General features: G+C 50.1%; 2 protein-coding genes across 2 annotated transcripts in view; both read right to left on the reverse strand.

Moving 5' to 3' along the window:
* The window catches only part of LOC306815332 (olfactory receptor 14A16-like), a gene marked incomplete at its 3' end in the record, with an annotated part of 252,560 nt that overhangs the window by 29,196 nt on the left and 198,576 nt on the right, over nucleotides 1-24,788 (reverse strand). The gene's annotated exons all lie outside the window — the stretch shown is intronic.
* LOC306815337 (olfactory receptor 14A16-like) lies at nucleotides 8,178-9,110 on the reverse strand (the record flags this gene model as incomplete). The annotated part of the gene is made up of 1 exon (XM_079331917.1): nucleotides 8,178-9,110. One exon carries the CDS (start codon nucleotides 9,108-9,110, stop codon nucleotides 8,178-8,180), a length of 933 nt encoding a protein of 310 aa, XP_079188043.1.

The following is a 24,788-nucleotide window of genomic DNA, read 5'->3' on the forward strand; positions in this document are numbered from 1 at the left end:
CAGTGCTGAAATCAGCAGCAGGAAGGAGATAACCACAGAACAAACAGATCAATAAACTGAGGGGAGTGCCCAGGTCTGAAAGTGGCTGATGGAAGAGGCTGGAGGGATGTTCAAAGCCCTGCCTGGAGCACCTTCTCAGGCTGGCCATGCCAGCAAGGCCACACACCAACTTCCTCAGTGCTGCATTTGCCTGAGATCCCTGCCAGGGGACTGGCACAGCACCACACACCTGCTGGAACGTGTCCTGGCCCTGCAGAGTCACACAGCTCGGGTGACACAAGTGGGTTTAATCTCCTGGGCACTTCCCAGTCTAGCCCAGCTTCTGCCCAGCTCAGCCCAGCAGCCCATTTTGTGTGAGACTCATGGCAGTGCCCACTCTGGGATGCTCCAGCACTGGGGGCACTCACCCCATAGCCTTGGCCCCCTTGAAGAACTCGGCACGTGCTGAGGGGCAGAGAACAAAGTCAGCCTCCACATCACCCCAAGGCTGGAACTCCCTATGGCAGAGGAAATGAGCTCAGTGACAGTGCAGAACTGCTGGTCCTGCTCCAGAAGATGCCCAGCACAGGCTGCCTCTGCCTGCTCAGTGCCAGCCCCTCTCTCTCCCCAGACCTGCACAGCAACCCTGGCAGAGACAGAGGGGCCTGGCCAGAGATGGTGCCTGCAGCAGCAGCTGCTTCCTCTGCATTCCTCCCTGCAGGTTCAGAAACACTCCCTTGCTCCTCTCCCTGGACATCTCTTTCCCCAGCTGAATGTGTCCTGGCTGGATGGGCTGGCTTGTCCTGCTGGCCCAGCCGCTGCTCCCCACAGAGCCCTGAGCTGGCACTGCTGCTCAGGACACACCAGGTTCTGCTGCTGTCCATGGCTGGGGCTGCAGGGAAGCAGCAGCTGCAGGGGGAAGGTTGCAGAAAGGCTCTGGGCACTGAAGCTGAAAGGGGCACCACAGGGTCTGCAAGTTCCCTGTGTGGGAGCTGAGCTTGTGACCCCTTGAGCCCTCCTAAGTGCTGGGGCTGTACCTGCAGCTCCAGAGGAGATGTGACAGTTGGAAACAGAGACAAGTAATTCCTGCTGGATTCTTTATTGTCTTTGCTTATACAGGTGACCTGGATCCATATGTACAGGAGGTGCTTTGAGTCATATAACACTTCTAGTGTGATAAGAATAATATTTTTTAGCTGAAAATAGCATTTCATGCATAGTACACAATGAGAAAAAAGACACATGATCAGAACAGCATCTGAGTTTTTCAAAGAATGAAAGACTCATTGATGTTCCAGTAGTCAAACCTGCTCAAATACTTTCCTCAGGGCTTCCTTGAGATGAGAGGTGACCACCAGAGTCCAAGGCCAGACAGAGCTTTCCATCCTGTCCCGGCAGAATTTGTCTGGGAGAACCCTTGCATATAGGGAATTTTTCAGGGGGAGTATCAATTTTGGCTATGGGTACATGGAAAGATGGATGTTTCTTTTCCATAGGAAGGAAAGCACAGGGCCCCAGTTCTCCAGGGGCAGATGAGAGGCAGCCCTCAATGTTCCAAGTCAGCCAGACCTGAGAGGTAGCCCCCAGGAAGCAGAACCAGCCAGATCTGTTCCATTTGCCCTTTGTTCCATATGGTCTCTCAGTGTCACAATGTTCTCCTTGCTTCCATGAGGCCCTGAAGGCTCACAATGGTGCTTTGGTTCCATGGGCCCCCACGGTGTCACAATGTTCTCCTTGCTTCTGCAGTGTGACAATGGCCCCTTGCTTCCATGAGGCCCTGCAGGTTCACAATGGCCATTTGGTTCCATGGTACACCACAGTGTTACAATGATCTCCATTATTCCATTGGGCCTTTCAATGCCACAAAGTTCTCCATGGATCCAGGGTGCCCTTCAGGATCACAGCGGCCCTTTGGCTGCACATGGCCCTGTAATGCAACAACGGCCTCTTGGTTCCACAAAGCCCTGCTGCTTCACACTGGCCCCTTGCTTCAGTGAGGACTGTGCTGCCTTAAGATTTTAGCCTTTATATTTTCAAATCCTGCACTGCATTAGTATCACTGTATACACTAGGAGTGAGAAAGAGAAAAGGAGCTCGGAACCTGAAAAGGCCTAGCAAATTTTGCCTGGGCCCTCAGTGGTGTCCACAGGTCCCCATTTTAGTTTAAAAGAAAAAGTAAGAGAAGTGTTTGTAATCCTCCACAGGGCCCTTTGCAAAGGAGAACAAACAACACTCAGGAGATCCACAGATACCCCGAAGTGTCCAGGGAAGTCTTCTCACCTGGTGCCTTTCTAACAAACTTAATTCTAATACAATAACAAAAAACCCGCCACCATTCACCAGACTTATAATTTCTAATACATTTCAAAGAACTCATCTAACAATGTCCAATAGGTTAAAACAGTTCCAAGTGCACAGAAAGAGTTCATCCTCTGATTGTAGAGGGACAATCTGGCTGGTGATCAGCATGTTGGTCAGCATTTGAAGGCTGTGCCTCAGCTGCATCCTCTCTCTGATGTCGCAGGTCAGGGCAGACACACTTTGCAGGCAGCCAGAGTACTCCAGTATCCATTGAGACCCAAGCATACCCACAACCCCAAATGATGAGTTAGTCATTAAGTGACAAATGCTCCGCCCGGGGGGACTTTATGGGGGGGCAGCTCCGGCTTTGGGAAATTCCCAAAATAGCAGACAGACTCTTCCTCGCTCTGTTCTGAACCTGCCTTGCTCCATTCAGAGCCTGCCTTGCCCTCCTCCCCCTCCATTATTTTTTGATTAATGATTACCAGGTGTTTAACAGAGGGGAGACCTCCCCTTCCCACAGGGATCCATACAATCAATCCCCTAGCTCTCCCCAAGCTTTCGAAGAAAAGGCCACTCCTTGATCTTCAGAACCCGCTCTCCTTGGCCCACGCTAACAAAGCAACCAATTCCTCATCCACAATTGGCGCGTCCAAGACTTCGAGAACATCCCTCCAAACTGAGAGTATGGTTTCCTCCTGCTTAGATAGACGATTTCCCATTATTTCAGATTTTCCCACCTAGCCGCTTTGCTGGGAGGGGGAAAAACACAGAGTACCTCTCTCGATGGGGAGAAAGACAGCCAAAACATTGCTTGCAGCTCTTGCTGTCCAGGCTCGATCAGGGCTCCGGGCCACTTCAAGCTGCTGCGCGCTGCAGGGGCTCTGCACACTCCGAAGTTCAGAGACTGTCCCCATCACGCCATACAAGTTGAGTGCGATCTTGGTGAATATCACCAGATGTCGCTATGCACGCTAGGAGTCACGTAAAATAATGACAGACTTCTTCAGCTGTGTGGCCAAAGAAGCAATTTATTGAAAGAGCAAACTACATTTTATAGTGTGGTTTGCTAGTCTTGAACAGAACAGCAGTCCATTGGACAATAGAAGAAAACAAATCCTGTCACATAGCGTGAGAACTGTTTCTGAGTCAACACCAGGTGCTTAACCGTTATTATTAATTCCTTTCTGTTTTTCCAGAATGTTATCATCTTGGCAAAGGCTCAGGCGGGAGCTGAGAAACTCTCTCAGCATGGAAAAGATTTCCCAGCGTGAGAAAGAAAAAAGAAGCTCCGAGGCTGAAAAGGCCTAGGGACATTTCTGCCAGGCCTTTTTCTCAGGTTCTCAGTCTTCTTCTCAGGCTGTGAAACTTTCTCAGCTGCAGCCAGGATTTTTCCCTGGCTAGAGACTTTTTCTTTACTGTAAATATAAGAGAAAGAATCATACCAGAGATAAACACCTGCTGGATCCATGGGAAAGCCAAGGAGAAGAGGTGTTTCTTTCTTTGTCCAATGAACTGTTTGTATTCTGTTTTTCACAAACTATCTTATTTAAAGCCATGGCTTCCTTCAATAAATTGCTCTTTCTTGCACTAAGTAAGAGAGTGTCTTGTTGCTGTTCTCTCGCTGCTCTGTAACTCTTCGTACGGCAACAGTCAGTGGGTGTGGTCATTTAGCTTGTCAGTGGCATGTGGTCAGTGGACAAGGTTAGTGGATATGGTCAGCATGTATGGTCAGTCAGGGGGTGATCAATGTGCCAGCTATTGCTATTTCTGTTTGTTCATTCCTGCTCTGATGAGGATGGATCCTCAGCCACTTGGATGAATTTTACTACTCCAGAGGTTTCTTCTTTCTTGAGCTCTTCCATTCAGGAATTCAGTGACAAAGGCTCAAAAATTTTTGTTTAAAATACCCATACGAAATAATGTAAGTTTTCAATTCTTTGGTGGCTAATTTCAAAAGTATATTTCAAGTGAATCTACTCTATTGAAAACAGTGCAAGGAAAAGTGCTTCCTCCTGGTTCTTTCCCTGTTTATAGATGGATATCAGAACTGTCCAATTGATATTGTCCCCCAGGACCTTCTAATGCAGTTTGAATAGATATGAAAATCAAGATCCTCCATGACTGACAACCAACCACACTTTGTCCCTATCCCTATCCCCTCCTCACCATTTCCCTCATCCAACCCCTGGGACTCCTATGGATCAGGAATGATGGGGCCAGCACCATTCAGGACCAGAGCAGTGATTTTTTTCCCTGTGCTTGGTACTATTTGGGCAGCACCTCAAGTGATGTGTTCAGTTCTGGGCTTTCCAGTTTAAGGACATAGAGGGGCTAAAGTGTGCCTAGAGAAGGGCAACAAGGCTGGTGAGGGATCTGGAACACAAGTCCCATTAGAAGAACTGAGGGAGCTGGGGATGCTTATCCTGGAGTGGCTCAAATGAAAACCTCATCAGTCTGTACAACTCCCAGACAGCAACCTGCAGCCGGTGGGGTCAGGCTCTTCAAGGAAACAGTGTCAGATCAAGAGGACACAGCCTTAAGCTGCACCAGGGTTTGTTTAGGCTGGATACTGGGGAATGTTGTTCACAAAAAGGGTGATTGGGCATTGGAATGGGGTGCCCAGGGCGCTGGGTGAGTCACTGTCCCTGGAAATGTATCAGCATAGACTGGATGTGGTACTGAGTGCCATGGTCTGGGTAACAAGGCAGTGTTGGGTCACAGGTTGGACTTGATGCTCTCAAAGGTCTTTTCCAGCCTGGGTGATTGTGGGATGATTGTGACACTGCAGGGCCCTGGGGAAGCAAGGGGCCATTGTGACACTGCAGGGCCTCATGCAACTGAGAGGACCAGAGTGGCACTGTGTACAACATGGCACCACAGAGCCAAGGGGTCACTGTGACACTGTGGGGCTACATGGAAGCAAGGAGTCCATAGTGACAGTCTGAGTCCTCATGGAACCACAGAGGCCACTGTGACACAGCAAGGCCCTGGGGAAGCAAGGGGCCATTGTGACACTGTGGGACCAAGGAGAGCCTTGTGAGAGCCTGGGGCCCAATGGAATCAAGGGGCCAATGGAATCAAGGGGCCATTGTTCCACTGCAAGGACTCTTGTAACTGAGGGAACAATTGTGACACTGTGGTGCCCCATGGAAGCAAGGGTCCCTTGTGACACTGCAGGATCTTGTGTAACCAGGGCTCCATTGTGACACTGCAGCACCAAGGAATTCATGGTAACACTTGGAGGCCTCATGGAACCAAGAGGCCACTGTGACACTGCAGGGCCTTCTGGGACCATGCAGAGCATTGTGACAGAGCAGGACCTCGTGTAATGATGGGGCCATTGTGACACTGCAGGATCCCATGGAATCAAGGGGCTAGTGCTGCTCCTCAGGGACTCATAGAATGAAGGAAATATGTCTGACACCATGATGCCCCTTGGGACCCTTGTGACACTGTGGGAGTAAGGAGAGCATTGCTGCACTGCGAGACCTCATGGAACGAAGGATCCACTGTGGCACTGCAGGGTTTTGGGAGATCAAGATGCCATTGTGACACTGTGGATCCCAAGGATCCAAGGGACTCTGTGACACAAAGGAGTCCCAAGGAACCAAAGAAACACTGTGACAAAGGGAGGACTCACGGAATCATGGAGACAATTGTGACATTCTAGCACCTCGTAAGACTGTGGTGAAACCATGCTGAGTGTGAGATTTCATCTGCTGCAGAGTAGGAGGGCTCTGCAGAGGGACCTGGACAGGCTGGATCCAGGGCCCAAATCCAACAAGGTGTGGTTTAACAAGTCCAAGTGCCAGGCCCTGCACTTTGGCCACAACAACCCCTGCAATCCTACAGGATGGGGACAGAGTGGAGAGACAGTGGCCAGGCAGAAAGAGACCTGGGGGCACTGATGGACAACAGGCTGGACATGACCCAGCAGTGTGCCCACATAGCCAAGAAGGCCAAACGCTCCTGGCCTGGATCAAGAATGGTGTGGCCAGCAGAACCAGGGCAGTGATTCTTCCCCTGTACTCAGCACTGGTTGTTCATCACTGAGAGTGTTGTGTCCAGTTCTAGGCCCCAAATTAAGGAAGGACGTGGAGGGGCTGGAGCATGTCCAGAGAAGGGCAACAAGGCTAGTGAGGAGTCTGGAACACAAGTCCTGTGAGGAGTGGCTGAGGGAGCTGGAATTGTTTATCTTGGAGAAAAGGAGGCTGAGGGAGACAAGGCGGTGTTAGGGCACAGGATGGACTTGATGCTCTCCAAGGTCATTTCCAGCCTGGCTGATTCTATGATTCTCTGAAACCACCCCTGGAGAAGTTGAAGAATCAGCCCTGGGCCTCCTCTTCACAAGGTCCAGCAGCCCAGGTCCCTCAGCTTCTCCACACAGCCCCAAAGCCCATCCTGTCTGTCCTGCAGAGCCTCTCCAGCCCCTCCTCACTGCCCAGAACAGGGAGCCCCACACCCAGACACAGCAGCCCAGATGTGCCCCCCTGGCCTGTGGTGCCTCTGGCAAGGGAGCAGCACGAGGCACTGCAGGAGCCTGCAGACAATTCCTGAAGCACTTGTAGGATCATCCCGCTCCTCAAGGGATGCGTTTCATGGTGCCAACTTAAGAACTGAAATGAGAAGTGCAGCCATAGAGGAAAGGACAAAGAGGGATGGGCTGTTTCCAGGGGAGGGGACACGGATGGGCAAGAGGTGTAAATGTGGATCAGGAAAGAAGAAAGAAAGGAAAAGTGAAGCAGAGGAAATGCTCAAGGCTGTGTGGGGGTGGCTACAAGGAAGCTGTGACTGAGCAACAAAATCTGCAGTGGGACAGAAAACTCACAGCTCATGGGAACAAACTTTCTGGCTGACTGCGAAGGTCCCAACAAGCCTGAGTGGTTTCCCCCCTAAGCTCCAGCCCTTGCTGGCCCCAGGGGCTGATGGCATTTGTGCTCACTCAGCTCCATCTCCCTACAGCAGCACCATGGGGGTGCTGACGCCTGCTCTGTGCAGTGCAAACAGGGGCTCCTGAGCCAGTGCTGCCGTGTCTGTGCCTGCAAGGATGCAGCACCTGTGTGAGCTGGGGGAGAGGCCAGGGCTGCAGAGGGGGGATGTTGTTGGCAGGTGCATGAGGACGCTCTGGGACGCTGTCCTGCGCTGTTCAGCGCAGTGGGGATGGATCAGCCCCTGCTCTGCTGCTCCTTGCCAGGGTCTCCCCCTTGCAGGGGCCTTGCAGAGCACAAGCCATGCTGTTTGCCCCCAGCCTGCCCATGGCCAGCCTGGGGCTGCTCACGGGGGTTTTCTGTGCTCAGCACTGGCCTGGCCAACTGTTCTGGAGAGAGCCTGGCCAAGGAGCCTGGAGCCCCCAGGCCCTGCCCTGAGGCATCAGTGCTGCCCCAGCAGTGCCCATGGCCTGTCCCTGCTGCAGCCCCGGCACTGCCACCCCCAGGGCTGTGCCCAGCCCCAAGAGCACTCAGGCCCTGCAGCAACACGAGGGACAAGAGGGCAGCGGAGCAGTGACACGGGAGCAGCACTGGCAACACCAAGTGCTGCTGCTGCTGGGTATAGCTGCTGTGCCAGCACTGATCTGCCCCAGCTCTGCACACAGACATTGCTGCTGCAGCTCCAGAGAAGGGAGGAAAAGGGGCATCTCTGGAAAAAAACTTGGTTGGGAGGGAGATCCTTTGGTTCATTTAAAGCGACCAAACGCACACCTTCTCCTAGACCCAGATTGTGGGCCACACCAAAGATAAAGAGAATAAAAATTTCAAAAAGGACAGAAAAAATGGCAATACTTTATGAACATAAATGGAAAAGTAAAATAAAGATAAAACCACCGAGAATCATACCAACTAGTTTTTTCAAAGGTGACTTTTATTACAAGTGATTTGCAGAAATTGGCCAGCATTTTAATGGTTCTGAAATTCCCCAGTCATCAGTTTCCATGCTGCAGCCTTGAGCTCCTGGTTCCTCAGGCTGTAGATGAGGGGGTTCAAGGCTGGAGGCACCACTGAGTACAGAACTGACACTGCCAGATCTAGAGTTGGGGAGGAGATGGAGGGCGGCTTTAGGTGAGCCAATGTGGCAGTGCTGAAAAACAGGGAGACCACGACCATGTGAGGGAGGCAGGTGGAAAAGGCTTTGTGCCGTCCCTGCTCAGAGGGGATCCTCAATACAGCCCTGAAGATCTGCACATAGGAGAAAACAATGAACACAAAACAGCCAAGTGCTAAAATGGCACTAACACCAAGAAGCTCAAGTTCCCTGAGCCTTGAGTATGAGCAGGAGAGCTTGAGGATCGGGGGGATTTCACAGAAGAACTGGCCCAGAACATTGCCATGGCACAGGGGCAGGGAAAATGTATTGGCTGTGTGCAGCAGAGCATTGAGAAAGCCACTGGCCCAGGCAGCTGCTGCCATGTGGGCACAAGTTCTCCTGCCCAGGAGGATCCTGTAGTGCAGGGGTTTGCAGATGGACACGTAGCGGTCATAGCACATGACTGTGAGCAGGAAATACTCTGTTCCAATGAAGAACACAAAGAAAAAGACCTGAGCAGCACATCCTGCATAGGAGATGTTCCTGGTGTCCCAGAGGGAATTGTGCATGGCTTTGGGCACAGTGGTGCAGATGCAGCCCAGGTCAGTGAGGGCCAGGTTGAGCAGGAAGAAGAACATGGGGGTGTGCAGGTGGTGGCTGCAGGCTACGGCGCTGATGATGAGGCCATTGCCCAGGAGGGCAGCCAGGGAGATGCCCAGGAAGAGGCAGAAGTGCAGGAGCTGCAGCTGCTGCGTGTCTGCCAGTGGCAGCAGGAGGAAGTGGCTGATGGAGCTGCTGTTGGACATTTGCTATCTCTGGCCTTGGGGACCTGTTCATGGATAAAGAACAGTGACAACTCAGCAGAGGCTGCTTTGAGCCAAACCTGGGCCATTCCTTATAGACTGTCACGCTGTGACCCACCCACCTTTGTTCCTGCTCTGGGAAAACCTTCATCCAGGTCCCTGACTGAGCTCCAGTTGGGCTGTCTGAGTGTTCCAGGAGCAGCCAGGCCTGTGCATGGGAGCTCTCAAGGAGCCATCCCTGCCCTGCTGCCCTGGATTTGGGGCCATCTGGCAGAGGGACAAGTCTGGATATTCAGGATTTGTCAGTGAATGCAAAAAAGCTTAGTAGCATCTGCACTCTCAAATCCAAAGGACCTTGGTGCCAGGGAGGAGATTTAGGCAACTTTTTCCTGCCCACACATCATTCCTGTTTCTCTGATGTCAGAAATCCCCAGCATTTCTGCTGCACTGAGAGTTTGCCACTGAGAGATGTGAGAAGCAAAGGATTCCCTGTGGCTTAGGGAAGGTGAGGGACTGGATGAGTTCCCAGCTGCCCTGGTTTTGCATCTTTGGCTGGAATCGGAGCACAATCACACTCCTGTGTCACCCTGGGATGAACCAGACCCTGCTCACAGCAGAGAGATCCCTTAATGTCTCACCTTCCCTAAAGGTCTCTGAGCAAGTCTCAGCACCCCTCTCTGCAAGAACACTCACGGTTCCCTTGGCAAACCCAACAGCATTTCCTCAGCTGTGGCATCTCTGCACTTCCCTGTGGGACATTCAGGGAACTCCAAGAGGCTCTGGCACACATTTGTATCCAGGAGGGCAGCTCACAGCTTGGAAGAACACAGCAAGGAGACTCCCAGGTGTGTCCATGATGGGATCTCAGGGAGGGGGCTCAGCTCATTCCCCTTTCCCATGGACTGCTTTGCCCTCAGCCCCACAGGTCACAGGGAAGCTTGGACACTCCATTCCCATGGACACCTCTGCCTGGCAGGAACCCCAAGGGCAGTGCCTGACTCAACTGCTGCAATCCCAGAGCCTTCCTGAGAGCAGCAGATAACAATGACAGTACCAGAGGAGTGCAGGAACAAGAGAAGATATTGTGGTGCTGTGCCTGGGAGGGCAGGGCAGAGACAGCCGGGCACTCAGGGCAGTGTTCCCATACCCAGCTCTGCACAGCACCTCCCACACACCAACAGTGCCCTCCTGCCACCAGCATTGCTCTGTTCAGCTCCCTCTCTTTCCCTGAGCATCTCCCTGGGCCTGGACATTTCCCTCCTGAGAGCCCTGCCAGGCTCACAGAGCCCATCCCACCCTCTGTGTCCTCACCTGTCCCACACAAACCTGCCTGTCTGCAGGGCCCTGCTGGGGCAGGGTCTGTCTGCAGGTGGGCAAGGGCAGCTCAGGAGAGCCCTGCTGGGCCCTGCAAAGGGGATGCTGGTGCTGCCCGGGGCTGAGGAGTGGCTGAAGGCCCTTTGGGAGGCTCCCAGCAGAGAGACTGACCACACAAAGTTACAGATCTGGTGTCTCTGTAAATGTTCAAACATTACTTTGGTGATCCTGTGTGTCCCTTTCAACTCAGAATGTTCTGTGATTCTGGTATTACAATTCCTGTTTTGCTTCTCTCATCCTTCTGTTGTCTATAATCAGAAGAGAAAAAAACCGTTGCAAGAGTGTTAGAATGGTAAAGTAAAAAACACATCTTTATTGGAAGCTTCCAGGTGTCCCAGTGGGGATGGGGAACACCCGGCCCCCAATTACAACAATGTATTAATGTTGATTAATTAGGATATTTAACAGGAATATCCAATAGGAGATTAGGTTTCTCCAGTTGCACACCCCTGGGTCAACACACTGGAGTAGGTCCAAAGGCTTTTTTGCCCCAATTATTTTATGACTGCTTACATTCTGGATTAAAAAAAACCAAAAAAACCAAAAAAAACCGTTCTTCTTGTATGTCCTCTTCCTGATAATAACACTATATATTATTTCAGGAATGTATTTAGAAGGTCAGGTTATTGTTCTAAAATCTAAGAGAAAGGCTAGAAAATTAACTAGAGTCAATTAAAGATTATAGTTGTATAAGTAGATAATAGTAGTTTAATAGAATTAATTAAAAGTTTAATAGAGTCAATTAAGAATTATAATTTTATAACTATGTAATAGCATTTTACAGAGCTATGAATATATGAAAAGTGCATAAAAAGCAAAAATCTCTTTGTCATCACCCCAGTTTTTCTATCCTTCTCCAAGTAGGAAATTCAAAACACTCTCAGGAATTCCCCCTGATCTTTACAGCAATAGCAGGCTCACCTTCTTTTGGGAAGTGTTCTCTGGAGCTCTGCCCAGGCTGGTCTGGAGCTGGGAGAAGCCCTGCCCCACCCAGCTCCTCTCAACAGCAGCATCTGCCCTGCTCAGGGTCACTCCTTGTCCCCACAGCTTCTCCCCAGCACTGGGAGCAGCTCCCCAGGCTGGTTGAGAGCTGTCCCTGGCCGTCAGGAGAGTCCCTGCCCCAGCACAGAGCCCTGGGCTGCAGCATAGCCATGGGCACCCCTGGCTGCAGCCCCAGCTGCTAAGCCCTGCAGCAGAGTCTGGACACAGGGAGCTGCTTTGGGCTGTGCCTCGGGTGCTGCAGCAGGGAAACCCAGCCCTGCCCAGGGCCACATCCCCTGCACTGCGGCAGCTCTGAGAGTCCTCCTGGAAGGTCCTGAAAGCTGTGGCAGGTGCCAGCTTCAGGAGATCCCTGCAGGAACTGCAGCTTACCTTCCCACAGCCAGAGAGTGACTGTTTCAAACACTGGGAGGATTTCTGCTCTAGTGAGCCCTCATTGAGCTGTGCTCTGTGCTCCCAGCCCAGGCTGAGTTTAACCCCTCTGTGCTGTGCCCAGGGTGGTTGCAGGCAGTGCCCCAGCCCTGCTGGGCTGTGCACAGGAGCTGCTTCTGGGCAGAGCTGTCTCTCTGCAGTGCTGCCCTTGCCAGGAGCTGCCTCTGTGCTGGAGCCTGGCCCAGCTCAGCAATACAGACACAGCAAAAGGACTTTAATGACCCCCTTGGGGGTTGGGGATGTATCCCTGAACATCAGTCCCTCAGAGGAAGCTGAAGAAACCTCTCAAGAACTCCAAGTCAGAATCAAACTCCAATGCACTGTCACAACTTGTCCTGCCCTCAGCATCACCCCCACATCCCAGTGGCCTCAGGAATCTGCTGGGACCAGTCCCTGGGCAGCCTTGGTCAGGAATGGCCCTGGGGGCTCCTTCATGCTCCCAGGGACTGCAGGTTTTTCAGCGGACTTTGGGTTTAGCTTTTGCCTGGAAGTCTCTCAAATCTTTGTGGAATCATGGCCTCCAATTATCTGTTTTAATTAGTCTCTTGAGAGCCTTTCTCAGTAACAACACTCAGTGGGGCTCATTAATACTTTAAGGTACTTCAGTTTTTTTAAGGTACTTTCCTTTTTCCTTTCCTCTCCAAGTCTCAGAAGTTTTGGGCAATCATTGCCTCTTATTTTCTCCACCAAAGAGTCCATGAGGAGCCTGTGTTGGGGATGGACCTCAATGGGACCCATTAATGCTTTGAGACACTTTGGGTTTTTCTTTTGCCTTGGACTCCTGGAAAGGTTTGTGCAATCTCCTCTCAGGCCCTGAGGTTCCAGGGTTCAGCACCAAATGCACCATGGGGCTCCTTGGGATCAAGAAAGTCCTGACAAACCATGGCTCTGCCTTGATTTCTTTCTGGTCTGGTGCCGTTCATTAGGGAGGTTTGCTGCTGCAGTTATGGAGAAATGCTTCAAAGAGCTTCTAAGGAATATGTATTCCCATTTTAAATGGTGTCTTTCATTACTGTTTCTTTTTAGAGCAGAGGTGATTGCAGGATTCAGTGATTGATATTCATCCAGGGTCTTTCCTCAGAAGGTCTGGCCTGCTCAGACAAGCTGTACCTGGAGGTCTGACACAGTGTGGACAACCTTGCTCCATATTCCCCAACCCCATTCAGTCTGTTCTCACGAAACTGGGACCTGCTTTGCTTGGAGAACTGACTGCACTCAGGCAAAGAGGGGCTTTCATCCTTTTGTCTTTTTGAAGCAATCAAAAGCTCCTGACTCTCTCAATTACAAACAGACACCCTCCTTAAGTGTGTGCCGAGACCAAAGTGCCACCAAGGAGGTTTCTCTTCCCAAGGTTGAACCATGCAAGATCTGTATTAAACCTTTGGATTCCTTGGTTTCATGAGCCCTTCTTGTGTCACCATGGACTTGGGTTCTGTGAGGCTCTGTAGTGTCACAAATGATGTTTGGTTACATGGGGCCCCACAATGTCACAGGGGTTTCCTTAGTTCTGTGAGTTTCTGTGGTGTCACAATGGATATTTGGTTCTGTGTGCTCCACAGTGTCACAGGTGTCTTCTTTTTTCCTGTGGTAAACAACAGCAAACCCCACTGGCAAATCCAAATGCCTGGGAAGAAAGAGAAATGGGGACATTTGGAGTGATGGCTTTTGTCTTCCCAGGGCACAGTGCCGTGGGGTGGGGCCCCACTGTCCTGGAGATGGTTGAACACCACCCTGGCCATGGAAGGGGGAAGAGGCAACAACCTCCTTCCATGGAACTACAACAGCAGAGAGGTCAGGCCAAAGGCTGGGCTTAACAGACTGTCACACACACAGCAAACATCAGTGTGAGAGGGAAGATGTGTGCTAATGTATTTACAAATCATTAGGTGGGTGAAGGGATAGATGTTAAGTCCTTTGAAATGAGTGGTAATGTTTCTACTAACTTTGGGCAGCAGGTTTGTTATTGGGCCCAGACAGTTTGGCTCCCGAAACAGACAAGGGTCTTCACAAGGCCGAACTCCTGAACTTCAGGGGGAAATGCCAGGTTCAAGGGGCGATATGGGGTAGGTGTGTCAGGAAGGTTGTACCTTCCTAGCGCCTTGGCCAGCCAGGAAAAGAAAAGGCCACGTGAAGCTGGGAGTTTCGAATAAAATGAGGCTGCGCCTTCTGAAACCTCGAGAGAGAAAACCCAGTGGGCGTGTGCCCCAGTGAACTCTCTCCCTTTTTCAAATTATGTTGAAGTACTCCTCTGTCTCCTTAATGGACATAAACCTCTTGTCTTTAGGGATTTTTCCTGACAGTGAAAACGTGGAATCTCATGGAATCAAGTGTCCACAGTTTCCCGGCGCAGCCTCATAGAGCTCTGGATTCCATTGTGTCACAATAGGAACACATGGATCAAAGGCTCCACAGTGGCACAGTGGTCTCTTTCCTGTTGCAACCAGCATGGAACAAAGGCTCCCTAATGGCACTGCAGGGCCTTATGAAATGCAAGAGATCATCCTGATGGAATGGAAACTCATGGAACCCAGAGCCCACTGTTTTACAGCCAGGCCTCATGGAATGCTGGAGACCATTGTGTCACAATGGAAACTCATGGCACAAAGGCTCCACTGTGATCCAGCAGGGCCTCATGGAATCCAAGAGACCATTGTGATGCAATGGAAATGCATGGAACCAAGGCATCATTGTGACAAACCTAGGGCTGATGGAACCAAGGAAACCACTGTGGTCTAATAGAACCTCAAGGAACCAAGGGTTCCTTGTTCAATTGTCAACATATCAGGCTCTCATAAAACTAAGGAGAACATTGTGACAGAATGGATTCTCATGGAACCAAGGTCCTGTTCTGACAAAGCATGGCCGGAGGGAAACCCAGTGCCACTGGGACATCTCCAGCCTTGGAGGAAGCGAGTGTCCATTGTGACACAGCACAGCCTTGTGAATCACAGGAGAGCACAGTGACACCATGGGACCGTGGGGAACCAAGTGTCATTTGTAAAGTGGAGACCCATGAAAGCCAGGAGACCATTGTGACACTGTGGAGTCACATGGAAGCAAATGTCCGCTGTTTCATGCTGCAGTGTCCCAGAGCACGGGATATAGTTGAAACACAATGGAAAAATGTGGAACAAATGCTCCATAGTGAAAACAGGGCCTCATGGAATTCAAGAGACCATTGTGATGGAATGGAAACTCATAGACTCAAGAGTCCACTGTTTCACTGTGTCTTATGGAACCAAGAAGACCATTGTGGTGCAATGGAACCTCAAGGAAACAAGGGTCCGTTGTCAGACCAAGGCTATACTTTGACCAAGTGGGGCCTCATGGCACACAAGTGCCACTGGGACCTTGCCAGGCCCAGTGGAAACAAGGCTCCATTATTGCACACCAAGGCCTCATGGCACCCAGGATAGCACTGCGACACAAGGCAGTCTTGGGAAACCAAGTGCCAACTGCAAACACTGTGGGGCCTCATGGAAGCCAGGTGCCACTTGGGTAGTGCCAGGGCATGTGGAACTCAGTGTGCAGTGTGACACAGCACAGTCTCATAGAATTCAGCAGACCATTGGGACAACCTGGAATCTCACAGATCCAAGGCTCTTCTTCAACAAAGTGGGGTGTCATGGGACTAGAGGTGCCTCTGGGACTGCCAGTTCTTGCAGAATCCAGTGTCCATTATGACATAGCACAGCCTTACGGAAACATGGGGACCATCATGACTAAATGGAATCTCATGGAAGCAATGTCAATTGTGAGCACAGCATGGCTTCATGGAACCCAGGGGCAAGTGGGACCGAGCCATGGCTTGTGGAAGCAAGGGACCATTGAGACACAGAGGGGCCTCTTGAAACCTAGGAGAACATTGTGGGACAATGGAATCTGATGGAGCCAAGTGTCAGTTGTCAAAACAGCAGGGTCTCATGGAACCCAAGTGACCATTGTAACTCCATGGAATCTCATGGAACAAACTGTCACTTGTAACACAGCAGGGTGTCATGGAACACAGGTGCCACTGGGACATTGCCACTGCTCATGGAACCAAGTGTCCTTTAGGACACAACTGGGACTAATGGATCCACCAAGAGCACAGCTTCTTATTGTCACAGTCTGTGGGTCACATTGAAGTTGGAGAGTAACAAAATAAAATATGGCACATACAGTGACATTTCCTTGTGGACAGTACTGAAAAATTGAAACCATGGAAAGAAAAGAACAAACCATCAAATGTTGCCTCTAGTAGTTGATTGGGTTGAAGGCGAGTAAAGGAGCAGGCAAGGCCTTTGTGAGGGTTTTACAAAGATGTTTATTTCAGCCACCGGTCAGCATCATCCAGAGTTTGGGGATCAAAGGCTAAGGGGCTTGGGGGGGGGGGGGGGTTCAGGTTAAGATAAGAAGGGTTAAGAAGGAATAAGAAGGCGGGGAAATCGTTAGGGACCAATTGCTAAGGGGCAGGGGGTGCTCAAGGGTGGGGTTAGGGTGACAAGGCCAACAGGTGAACAGAGTGGGGGTGACCAAAAGTCTGAGCGGCAGGGAGAGGGCACAGAGAGCTTCTTTAATGGGGAATGCCTTTCTGGGTCTCCACAACTCCCCTTTTCTTTGTTATTTAAAATGGCTTTTTTAAAGGATTTTAAAATTAAATGTAAAATTAAGGTAACTAAAAAACACAAAACGACAAAAACAATCAAAAGCATTCATAAACCAATTTTAAAAATGCAAGCTATTTCTTGAGTTCTCAGTGTTTGAACAGATTTTTGAAGCATTTTGGAACTAGTAGGAAGGAAGGTGAAGTTTTTTCAGCACGGCTTGTCAGGAAACTGAGTAAGGAAGGGGATCCTTTAGCATGGACTGGAACTTTGGTGACTTTGATTGAGCTTGTATGAGGTAGAATGGGGATAGGGTACCTGTTGAAACTTTAAATAGAAATCATCAATTTTGAAGAAAAAACAAAGATTATTGACTTGGGAGATTTTTCTTTCTTCTCTCCCTCCCATATCATCCCCCACTTTGTATTAAAAAGGAACTTTGGGAAAACAGATTGGCAGCTGGGTAGCAAAGGTAGGGAGAAGCATGCCAGTGGGAGGGAGACTGTGGAGCGGAAAGGGGGTTAGGAATTTGAGGGAACATAAAGAAAGGGTAATGAGATTTGGGGAAATTTTGAAAGGACTTATTTTGTGGATGAAAAAAGGAGAAAGTGGGAGGGAAGTAGGGAAACAATAGGGATTGGCAGAAGGCACATATTTGTTTGGCAGGTTTTGCAAATGGAGGAATAGACTTTTGGCCCCAGGACAGCTGAGTGGTGTTTTGTGCTGTTTTTGCTTTTGGGTTCCTGCTGTAACTTGAAGGCTGTTGGCTTTGATGTGTGAAGGACAAGGTTTTTTTAGTAGCTGAATAGTAGCTGCAGTTTGGTGCACGAATGCTTTCTTGCACTGGGAATTTACCAGGCCCCGTAACATTTGCTGCCTGAAGGTCCTTTTTCCCTTGTACTATGTCAAATTCCAATTATTCTCCACCTCCTGCACTGGGGAGACATTTTCTAGGGTTATTTTTTTTTATTGCAGTTTGATGAACAAACACATCTTCTTTGGTATCATTTCGAGTGATGAATCTGTATCTATTTTTTACAGTGAACCATTTGACAGTTCATAACACTTGTTTAGCAAAGATGTTTTTACTTTTGCTGGTGAGTTTGTGCTCATGTCTGTGCTGCTGGACGTGCTGGTGTCAGAGGGGCTGTTTTTGTTTGGGTTGGCAACGGCAGAGCTTGAGAAGTGTGAGTTGCTCTGTGCTGGGGGTGCCGTGCGTGCCGACGGGGCTGAGTGCGCGGGCTCCAGCCCACGGGGGCTGCCCAGGAGGCAGGGGGTGCGTGGGGCTCCACAGGGGACAGGGGGTGCGTGGGGCTGCCCGCGGGGCAGGGGTGCGTGGGGCTCCAAGGGGGACAGGGGGTGCGTGGGGCTGCCCGTGGGGCAGGGGGTGCGTGGGGCTGCCCGTGGGGCAGGGGGTGCGTGGGGCTCCACGGGGGGCAGGGGGTGCATGGGGCTCCACGGAGGACAGGCGGCGAGCGGGGCGGGGTGTGCGGGTGGCGAGCGGGGGCCGCTTTTGCCGCTTCTCTTTTCGGTGGCAGGGAGGAAGCGGCATGGTGGCCGTGCTGGCGATGAGGCGCTGCTGCTGCTGCTGCTGCTGCTGCTGCTGCTGCTGCTGGGGCTGTGGCTTCTGGCGCAGAACTTCTGAGGCTGGAGCACCGCTCTTGGCTCTGGGGCGGTGGCAGCAGTGGGGTGGCCGCGGGCTCTCTGTCACTGCAGCTGCTTCACTCGGCTGCTCGGTGGGCGGGGTGTGCATGGGGGCAGGGTCCTGATCAGGAGGGGAGGGGCACGACCCAAAAATGGCAGCGGAGGGGAATTTAGTGCGTCCCGCCACACGGTCTGCGCCATTTTGTGCAGCCAAGGTGAGGGGAGAAAGTGAAAAAGAAAACTTTTCTTGCGACAGGAGAGGGGCTGTTCTGAACATTCATTAGAAAGCTGAACACCTAGACAAATTAAACTAAACCTAGAGTTAAACTAAACGTAGAGTTTTTACTACTGGAAAGTGTTTACTTTGCAATTTGCCCGAGGCTTCATTTAAAAAGTTATTATTTAGAAATTATTTTTGTGAAACGTCAGGATAATTTTCACACAGCCAGCATACTAAAAGTTTCAAATCCCCCTTCAAAAATTGAAAATTACTGCGACAAAGAATGTTTTTAAATTGGAGACAAATTTCCCACTGCGAGCAGATGTATCTTACGGGCATTTTCACCCCAAGTCTCTTCCCAGCACACCAGAGTAAAAGGAGAAAAAGCAAAGAGTGATGCAGAGTTTTAAACTCACCACAGTAAGATTAAAAAACAGTCTCGGTCTGGTTGATGTAGATGCATTCATGGAAAAGAGTCCGGGTTCGGAGTGCCATGTATTGCATTTAGAAGTTTCTTGGGGTGAAGGAGCAGGAAAGGCCTTTGCCGGTTTTACAGAGATATTTATTTCAGCCTCGCATGGATACGGGTTTCAGGGAACAAAGGCGAAGGGGCTTGTGGGGCTTCAGGTTTTGTCATGGGATCAGCAGGCGGGAAATCCTTAGGGACCAATTGCCAAGGGACAGGGGGTGTCACAAGGGAAGGGCCAGGGCAAAGGGCCAACAGGGAATTAGGGTGGGAGTGACCAAAAGGCTGACTGACAAGGAGAGGGCACAGGGCTTGTTCTAATTGGGAATGCCTTTCTGGGTTCCACAGTCTCCCTTTTCCTCATTACTGAAACATTTACCAACCTAAAACCCCCTCCATTTCCTCCCCATCCCTGCATATGGCCCTGTCAGTTCTGCACTCAGGGCTGCCTCCAGCCCTGAACCCCCTCATCTACAGCCTGAGGAACCAGGACCTCAAGGCTGCAGGGTGGAGACTGATGACTGGATGGTTTCAGAAACATTAAAGTGCTAGCAAATTTATGAATATCACTTGTAATAAAAGTAGTCTTTGATACTTCTTGTTGGTTTCAATTTGAAGCTTTTTTTTCTTTGATCTACTTTTTTTAATATTGTCCACTAAAATGTCATTCTTTGTGGCATTTCCCGCTTTGTTTTTCTCCACCTTCCCTATGACCATAAACTCTATGAGGAGCTGCATCCTCAGTGGCTTTAAATTAACTAAAGGATCTCTCAGCAAAGTTTTCTTCAGAGATGCCCCTTTTTTTTTCCTTCTCTGGGGCAGCAGCAGAAATGTCTGTGTGCAGAGATTGGGGCAAATCAGTGCTGACACAGCACAGTGCTGCTGTGAGGAGATGGAGCTGAGTGAGCACAAATGCCATCAGCCCCTGGGGCCAGCAAGGGCTGGGGGACTCGTGGGGAAACAACACAGGTTTTTTGTGGAGGCCTCTGAAAGTCTGTTCCCATGAGCTTTGAGTTTCCTGTTCCACTGAAGACGTTGTTGCTCAGAGCCAGGGCAGCCTGGTAGCCACCCCCAAAATGCCCTGAGCATTTCCTTTCCTTCACCTTTGATTTCTTTACTCTCTCAAAGTTCTGATTTCTTCCTCTATCCAATCCCTCTCCTCTCCCCTACAAACAGCCCATCCCTATTTGCCCTTTCCTCTCTGGCCCCACTCCCCATTTCAGTTCCTGAGCTGGCACCATGTGAACATACCTTGCACAGCAGGATGATCCTACAAGTGCTGCAGGAATTGTCTGCAGGGTCCTGCAGTGCCTCATGCTGCTCCCTTGCTAGAGGCACCATAGACAAGGGGGGGCACATTTGGGTTGGTGTGTCTGGGTGTGGGGCTCCCTGTTCTGGGCAGTGAGGAGGGGCTGGAGAGGCTCTGCAGGACTGACAGGATGGGCTTTGGGGACTGAGGAGAAGCTGAGGGACCTGGGCTGCTGGACCTTGTGAAGGGGAGGCCCAGGGCTCATCCTGCCATTGCTGCAGCAGTGGTTTCAGAGAATCAGAGAATCAGCCAGGCTGGAAAAGACCTTGGAAATCATCAAGTTCAACCTTTGCCTGGACACCACCTTGTCTCTCTGAGCCTTCTCTTCTCCAGAATAAACAACTCCAGCTTCCTCAGCTGTTCCTCACAAGACTTGTGTTTCAGACCCCTCACCAGCCTTGTTGCCCTTCTCTGGAAACACTCAGGCCTTTCATGTTCTTCCTAAATTGGGGGGCCAGAACTGGACACAGCACTCAAGGTGCCTCACTAGTGCCGAGCACAGGGGAAAAATCTTTGCCCTGGTCCTGCTGGCCACACCATTCCTGATCCAGGCCAGATGCCATTGGCTTTCTTGGCCCCCTGGGCACACTGCTGGCTCATGTCCAGCCTGCTGTCCATCAGTACCCCAGGTTCCTTTCTGCCTGGCCACTGTCCAGCCACTCTGCCCCCAGCACTGTAGGGGTTGTTGTGCTCAAAGTGCAGGAGTCAGCACTTGGTCTTGTTAAACCTCACCTGGTTGGATTTGGGCCCTTGATCCAGCTTGTCCAGGTCCCTCTGCTGAACCCTCCTATCCTACAGCAGATCCACACTCACATCCAGCTTGGTGTAATCTGATTGTACATTCAGTGTGTACACATTTCCTGATTGTACACTCAGTGACCTCATCCAGATCATCAATGCAGATATTGAAATCCACGCTGGCTGGCTCTGATTCCTCAGCCATCCTGTAGGTGCCCTGTGATGACTCTCAAGGTGATCTGTTCCATCACCTCGCTGGGCACTGTGGTCAGGCTGACAGGCCTGAAGTTCCCCAAATCCTCCTTCCAGCCCTTCTTGGGGATGGGCTCACATTGGCACCTCCAGTCCTCTGGTGAGCCAGGACTGATGGTAAATGATGGAGAGCAGCTTGGGGAGCTCATTCAGCAGCTCCCTCATCCTCCTAGGATGGATCCCATCTGCTCCCAGAGACACCTGTGAGCATCTGAGTGGCTCAGCATGTCCCCAGCTGCTTCCTCTTGGATTACAGGGGTCTGTTTTGCTCTCTGTCCACATCTGCCCCCTCAGAAGAACACTTGTCCTGAGGACAATCTGTCTTATTTTTGAAAACTGAGGCAAATTAGGGGTTTAGTTTCTCAGACTTTACCTCATCTTTGGTAACTATATTCCTTCCAATAAGGAATAGAAATTCTCCTTGACCATCCTTTGCCCATTAATGTATTGATAAAACAATTTTTGTTATCCTTCACAGAAGCAGCCTGGTTAAGTCCTAACTGAGGTTTCGACTCTCTTATTATATTTCTTCATGACCTAACAACACCCTTAAACATTTCCTTAGTTGCCTGCCTCTCAGCCCAAAGGTGATGAAGCTTCTTTTCTCCCTGAGTCTTTGGAAAAAGCTCCATGCCTAGCCAGACCAGTTATTTTCATTGCTAGCTGACTTTGGCATATGAGACAGGCTGTTTCTACTCCCTCAAGATTTCTTTCTTGAAGTGTCTCCATCCTTTCTGCAATAGTTTGTTTTTAAAGACTGTTTCCCTTAAAAAAAATCAGCACCTGATTATCTAAATCTGCATCTTGTATAGTCCAAAGGCTACCCTCCATAATTCCAGAGTAGAAGTTTTGTTGATGCTCCTCCTTCTTTCATAGAATATTGAAAAACTCAGTCATTTCATGAATAGTGTACCCCAAACAGCCTCTGACCGCCAAATCTCCCACCGGGCCTTTTCTGTAAACAGCAGGAGACAGAGCTTTCCTGGGAAGTGGGAAGAGAAGGAAACCTCCCCAAAGTGCAGCCTGGAAGGTTCAGCCTGGAGGTGAGGAAACAGCTAAATCCCTCCCAGGGCAGAATGTTGGTGGCCCAGGTGTCCCAGCTGAGGCTGGGCCATGCCATGGCTCCATGTGCCAGGAGCCGGCAGCGCTGGGTGCAGGGAGCCCAGGGAGGGCACAGCAATGCTGGGCTGAGAAATGCTGGGGGCACAGAGAGATGGGCGTGTGCAGCCGGCCAGGGAAAAGCCTAAACAACAAACTCTACTCAGGAGCCAAATGCTCAATACAGGATGCCTGAAATGATGTCACCTTTCTACACGCTACAGTATGACTAGAAATTATCTCTGTAAGCAGAATTCTCTGAGTCTTCCAACTGAATTCTCTGTCCCCATCCTTTCCCTGGATTTCTGTTGCAGATGAAATTGATGGTGCCATCGTCACCTTGAACCTCTCTCTTGAATAAAGACAATTTTCCCCAGGTATGTTAAGAAGTTGTTGCTCAATGTCTATGCAAAGCTTTTGTATCCTTATGGAACCAATTGTCTCCATGGAAAGGAGACAATTGTGACTGTTCAGCAACAAGGCTCCATTGTGACACTGAGGGGAATTATGGAATCGAGGAGACCATTGTGACACAGCAAGGCCACAGGAAACTAATGGCCCATTGTGACAATGCAGATCCAAGGAGACCATGGTGACACTGTGGAACCTCATGGATCCAAGGGGCCGCTGTGACACTGGAGAACTTCATGGAACCCAGGGTCCAGTGTGAGATAGCAGCGCCTCATTGGAACAAATGAACCATTACTGACAACACAGAAACTCCTGGAAGCAAGGGGCTATGGTGACACAGCAGGGCCACATGGAACCAAGGAGACCAGTGACCAGTGACACAAGAACCTTATTGAACTGATGGTCCATTTTGACACTGAAGAAGCAAGAAGACCATTGTGACACTATGGAAACTCATTTAACCAAGCAGCCATTGTGACACTCCAAGGCCTCATGGAACCAAGGAGACCATTGTGACACCCCAGAACCTCATGGCACTAAGGGTTTATTGTGACACAGTAGGGTCCCATGGAACCAGTTGTCCATTGTGACAATGCAGATCCCAGGAGACCATGGTGACGCTCGGGAAGCTCATGGAACCAAGGGTCCACTGCATCCTGGTTTGGAGGACAGGCATCTGCCAAGAAAGGCAGAACCTTCTCTTTGAAATGGAGAATGTAAGCCCTCCTCCCCCCTCTAAATTACTGTAATTTTGAAATTAAGGGGCTCTCAGGCAAAGATATGGGAATTAGGAATAACAGTTCTTCACTAGGAAAGTTAAAATAGAAATACAGTATTACAAAGAACAATCCCAAAACACTGACAGAGTCAAAATACAACCTGACACCCCGTCAGTCAGAGTGTTGGTAGCAGTCCAATAAAAAGGTGGCTGCAGTCCTCCTGGAGTGACAGATGTGGTTCAGCTGAAGCAGTGCTCCTGTAGAAAAAGTGCAGTTTTCCTCTGAAGGTCCAGAGATGATGTGGAAAGGCTGGCTTTCCTCTGGAATCCAGTGGAAAGACGATACCTTGTTGTTCAAAATCTCAGTTTTTATCTAGGTAGGAAGGGCTTGGCTCCTCCCTCTGGCTGGAACATTTCCCAATTAGATAATGTAATTTTTTCAGTCATACAGTGGGAGTCAGTGGCCCAACAGCAGATGATATCTTCCTGGAGGGAGGATGGGTTGTAGAAAAGATAAAGATGATTGCCCCACCTAGTCTTAAAGATGGCCCATTAGCAGGTTGTATGTGCCACAGAGATAAGGGTCACCACCCTACCCAGCTTCAACACATGGTGATAGAATACACATTTTTGTATTCCTGCAACCCAAGACACCTGATAAGTTCTCTGTGTTTGTGGTTGCTTGTGTTTCCTTGACTGCTGCTGCTAGAATCCTGGCTCTTATTTTTTGCTTTTCTTTATCTCTTCTAACATACACTTTTTGCACTTCCCATAACAACTCCTGAAGCCCCCTATCCTGCCAATCTTCCAATTTTTCCAGCTTCTTCCTGATGTCCCCTCAAGACTTAGCTACGAATTGTGTTTTCAAAAGGACCTGCCCTGCTGCTGTATCAGGGTCTATGCCTGAGTATAATTGCAAATCCATTCTTAGTCTCTCTAGCCATTCTGCCGGGGACTCGTCCTTCTCTTGGTGCTCACTCAGAGCTTTCCTGATGCTTTTTTCCCCCTAGGCACTGCTCCCCGAATTCCTTGGATAATCGTCCACCTGAAATTCTTCATATTCTGCCCATGTTCCACCTCCTGATTATTCCAATTTGGATCTGCCAGAGGCCATTTCTGATCTCCCTGTTCTGGCCCCTGCTGATCTCTTTTCCAAGCCTCTATTTCTGACTCTTTAATAATTTCTCTCTCTTCCTTTGAAAATTGTAAATATTAAAAAGATTCCTAAAATACACTGCAATTTCAATCCCCCTGCCCCCCCCCCCCCCCCCCCACCTGCCCCCCAGGGAAGCCACAGACCTACATATTTACTTTTCTCCTGGTTAGGAGGTTCTTTTGAATTCACAGATAGATTTAAATCTTGACAAATCTAATCTTCAAATGATTTAAACTCTGGCCAATATAAATTGTCTGCATAGATCTTTTCCTTTGTCT

The sequence above is a fragment of the Erithacus rubecula genome (genome assembly GCF_903797595.1).
Source record: "Erithacus rubecula genome assembly, contig: scaffold_115_arrow_ctg1, whole genome shotgun sequence".
Lineage (NCBI taxonomy): Eukaryota > Metazoa > Chordata > Aves > Passeriformes > Muscicapidae > Erithacus > Erithacus rubecula.